Here is a 4,373-nt window from a genome sequence, read left to right on the forward strand (position 1 = left end):
AAAGCGACAAGTAATATGAAATGAAGGGAGTAGATAATGATTTAACGATTGGGTGATTTTGCAGAAAAAACAGGAAAATCAAGAGTGTTCGAAACGGATAGTAAGTGAAGTCTTCAAAACGGTATATGGTTCTGAAGTGCTGCTGCTTCTTCCCTATAGTACGTCTGTTACAGTACCTCTGCTATAGACTTCATGTGCTGGCGTTTTAGGGAATGTTTTGTTGGCAATGTACTACTCCCTCCGTCCCATAATGTGAGACTTTCTTTGACTCAAAAAAAAAACGTCTTACATTATGGAATGAAGGGAGTAATGTATAGTTTTTGGTACTTGCTCATGGTTGCAGAGGCAGTGTCTGACTTGTTGCCTGTTATGCCTGTTAAACCTGCGTATTTCCATTTCATGTTGCGATGATCCGGCTTGTGGATGCCCAAAACATGAGTTCTATGTTGCGCTCCAGGTATCCTACTTTTACTCCTGCTTTCTTTTGATAGTTTGTAAAAAGACATGCTGGTTTCAGTTAAATAAAATCGAAGAGGAAGCTTCTTAAAAAAGAGAGACAAGTGCGGCAAAAATAGTGTGGCAAAGTTAAGTCACCCCAACCAAACATGCCCGAAATTCCCTTTTCGAGAAAAAGAATAGAACACACAGTTGAACCGCCTGGTAGATTATATCACTTCAGAAACAGAATTTATTGGCATTCCAGCAACAAAACAAACAGCTGTTAGGGGCTACAATGATACATTTGTTCATATACAGAAGGTATTAGGTCTCCCAGACAGCTTGCTGGGAGAATATCACCTAGAATTAACAATTTTACGCCGGGGCGCGCTTTTGAATGGAAGCGAGCCCCCCCGGAGTAACTAAGGCCCGACTCCAGGGTTATTTACAGAGATGAACTGCAGGTTTTCGCACGCCGGTCGCGCTTCATAAGTCGTCGGTGTCGCTTCCACCCCCATGATGAGCATCATGTGTCACCCCCCAGTAGTGGCTACCATCAGGGCCCGACACCTTAAACCTGCTCAATCCGCCACAAAGAAAAGGTTCAACTATTAGAAACTCTAGTACCTGAATTCGTTAGTTTCAACACCATCACAAAGATGTTAGTTAAGGTGGTCACCTCTCCAGAATGAACTTTCCTTCCTTGTACCTCTGGCTCTTCTCATGTGCAGCCTCCTAGAGCAGGGGCACCATATAGCTTAGAGGATGGACGGACAGGCAATGCACAGGATATCGCAAAATAACCATCACAAGATCTTACATATTTCCATCCAACAATGGATCCACAACCAACACAGAAGATATCGGAAACGGTATGCAGCCCTGTCATCATCATGCGATCCTCGTTTGTACCAGATGTAACATTGACACTGCCACAGGATACATGAGTTAATCACAAATCTGCTGGAGGATAGCGTTTTGTAAACAGTACAACTCATCTCAGAATACCAGCGTTTTGTTACTGGGCTAAACCGGTGAAGAAAGCACTAAAATGTTAGATCACTGCTTATTAAAGAGCACAGTACCACTTATATTTTAGTGGAATTGCTATTTCCAACCACACTTATTTCTCACTTGACCAAGTTGCACGCTATCAAGTCAATAGTTGCACAGAAAGTCTATATCTGCCAGTTGCACACTTCCAAAGCTGTTACATAGAAAGTCAGAGTTCACAAGATTGCAACTGTGAACTACTCCCTCCGTCCCATAATATAAGAGCGTTTTCGACACTAGTGTAGTATTAAAATTGTTCTTATATTATGGGACGGAGGGAGTAGTTGTTTCTCATTTCTCAGTTCATTGAGGGATAGACAGTCCCCACAACGTCTGAAGTTTCAACAATAACCGCCAATTATTATCTATCAGGCTACTACATTGGAGTATTCACAGTGGCAATGGATGGATATGTCAGGTATGTATTTCTTTTCAAAGCCTACAGAGATATGTGTTTTCCTGCCTATGACTAAGCTATCATTTTTGTCTCCTGGTTAGGGATGAGCTTATATCGAAGATCCAAATTGAGGAGAGAGCTGGTGTATCTGATGGAAGATCCTTGATTTGCAGTTTAATGACCCAGATCAGATCTCTCGTTTCAATGGTAACAGGGCACTGCCAATGTATTTTTTGATGTGCTTTGCCAATACATCAATCAGTTAAGGAGACCTGAGGTAACAGAGTTAAGCTCAGGAAAAACCCCTAAATCGGTCAGGAGGTAACAAATGAAAAAAGGCCAGGTAGAGACCCAAGGGGACAACTCGGCACAAGGCACCTAAACTATTATGGGTGATATAATTCTGGTTGAGGTGGCAACCTCTTTGACCCCAATGGCATCTTGTTGGAGCACTCCCCTACTCCTTTCCTGCCGAAGCAACCAGCAAGTGTAAATAGCGAACAAGAGTCAAATAATGCAGAAAAACTGTGCATATTTTGCCTCTGCCTTCCATTTTCCACTAGCGAGCCTCAAGTATCAGTATTCAGTGGTAACTAGTAGGTTACATAGTTGATACTTGATTTGTTGATCTAGCAAACAAGATGGAGGCAAAAGTTTAGGTGAGTTGTGACATAGTATCTTTTACTCATCAACAAACTGGCCCTGAAGGTCCATGGACATCAAATCACTGTATTGTTGGATGCTAATAACTTTAGCGATTTGCAGTTGCATGAATCGGGGATCGACTACGAACATATTGAGTGGTTGTGTACGAAGTATCTTTAGCTGCTAGGGATCACACAGGAGATCAAACATATGGAGTGTTGTTCATGCAAGCAAATTACGTTAACGACTGTATCGGAAGTCAATTATATCCAGGATGGAGAATGTTAAGAGTAGAATCAGCATCGGAGCCAGCCTGACTGAACTACTCCTGGAACATCAATGCTTATTTGGCAGGTTCAGAATGTCTAACATAGTACTAGGTATATCAATCGCTCCATGAAAAGAAGATGAGAGGAAATTGCGACCGAAAAGGCTGAAACCACCATTCCTTGTCCCTTGGATTCTTTACCATTTCTTGTCAAGCGAGAAAGAGAGAGATCCCATCCTATGCAACGTCCTACCCGATTTTACTTTCCCCTCGTCCCAAAAGCGGCTGTGGCCTATGAGTAGCAGCGTATGCGTTAGCATCGGCAACACGTTCCAGATTCCTCATTGTTCTTGGCGGTTGTAGGACGGAGCAGGCGAGCCTCCCCGCGTCCGAATCCGTTTTGCAGCAACGCCGAATCACCCAGACGAGACGAGCAACCGCCTGGCAGATTCTCATTGTTTCCCCCACAAATTCCGGTAGACGCGCAGCCCCCGGCCTCAAAATTCAGCAAAGCAGAGGAAGAAATCAAGGGGCAGGGAAGGGGAGGGCGACACTTACACCCTGTTGAAGAGATACGCCTTGCCGTGCTTGGAATGGAAGTTCTGCAAGGAGGAGAAAACACGCCGCTGTCAGTCACATCCGCCATGAGACCCCGCGCAACAAGCAATCAAGAAGGGGATTCGCTCGCGAGAGCCGAGAAGGGGACGGACGAGGGAAGGGACGGGCAGAGGGGCACCTTGGAGATGATGTCGGCGGCGAGGCCGAGGTGGGTGCGGCAGAACTTGCAGCTGTAGGCGTTCCCCTCGAGGTGCATCAGGAAGAGCCGCCCCATCGCCTCCTCCCCCGGCCGGCTCCAACCGCCCGCCCTCGATCCTCCGGCGGCGCGATCGGCACTCCCGTCGCGATCGATCGCGGACCCGCGCCCCCCTGCCTCGGACGGACGGACGGACGGACGGACCCAAGGTTAGCGGGAGGAGGGAGGCGTGCTCCGGTTTTGGGAGTGGTGGGCTTGGCGTTGGCGCTCTCGCCGAGGCCGAGGCCGAAGCAGGTAGGTGGCGGGGATTGGGATGGGGGTGGGGAATGGACGGGAAGGGATGAGAAGGAGGAAGAGCGCTGCCGTGCAGTACACCACTGCAGTCAGTGTGCCGTGTGCGTGTGACGCATCCGTAGGGGCTACGGCCCGGCCACGTGAGCGGTGCCGCCCAACGACGACGAAGGCCTACGGCTTTGTACTAACTTTTTTTCCTGAAATATCTTTAGATTTTAGGGTTTATTAGAGTAACGACCCATTTCGTCTGCCCATATCCGTTTGCATCAGCACTGACAAAAACACCAGCCCCATGCGCCGACCCATTCTCAAAAGTCGTCCGCGCCGACCCATATCCGGCCCAAAATTGCGGCTGAAATGCGTCGGCGCGGATGCGCCACGCGTCTCCTCGGTGTCTGTCACGGTCCCACTTGACGGCCACCCAACTACCGCTCGTCGTCTAATTTATGACGATCACCGATAGCGGGCCCATTAGTAAGCCAGTGGAAGCGTCCCTTTTTAACCCACGCGCGCGGCGGGGGCCG

The 4,373-nt window shown here is 47.9% G+C and overlaps 1 protein-coding gene across 1 annotated transcript; it reads right to left on the minus strand.

Moving 5' to 3' along the window:
* Positions 1-648: 648 nt before the first annotated feature.
* LOC119286977 (protein yippee-like) lies at positions 649-3,956 on the minus strand. The gene is made up of 5 exons (XM_037566449.1): positions 3,538-3,956; positions 3,360-3,403; positions 1,259-1,367; positions 1,118-1,173; positions 649-1,015 (listed from the first exon to the last, which is right to left on the minus strand). Exons 1-5 carry the CDS (start codon positions 3,631-3,633, stop codon positions 925-927), a joined length of 396 nt encoding a protein of 131 aa, XP_037422346.1. The 5' UTR covers positions 3,634-3,956; the 3' UTR covers positions 649-924.
* Positions 3,957-4,373: the final 417 nt, after the last annotated feature.

This window comes from Triticum dicoccoides, chromosome 4A, assembly GCF_002162155.2.
Source record: "Triticum dicoccoides isolate Atlit2015 ecotype Zavitan chromosome 4A, WEW_v2.0, whole genome shotgun sequence".
In the NCBI taxonomy this organism is placed as follows: Eukaryota; Viridiplantae; Streptophyta; class Magnoliopsida; order Poales; family Poaceae; genus Triticum; species Triticum dicoccoides.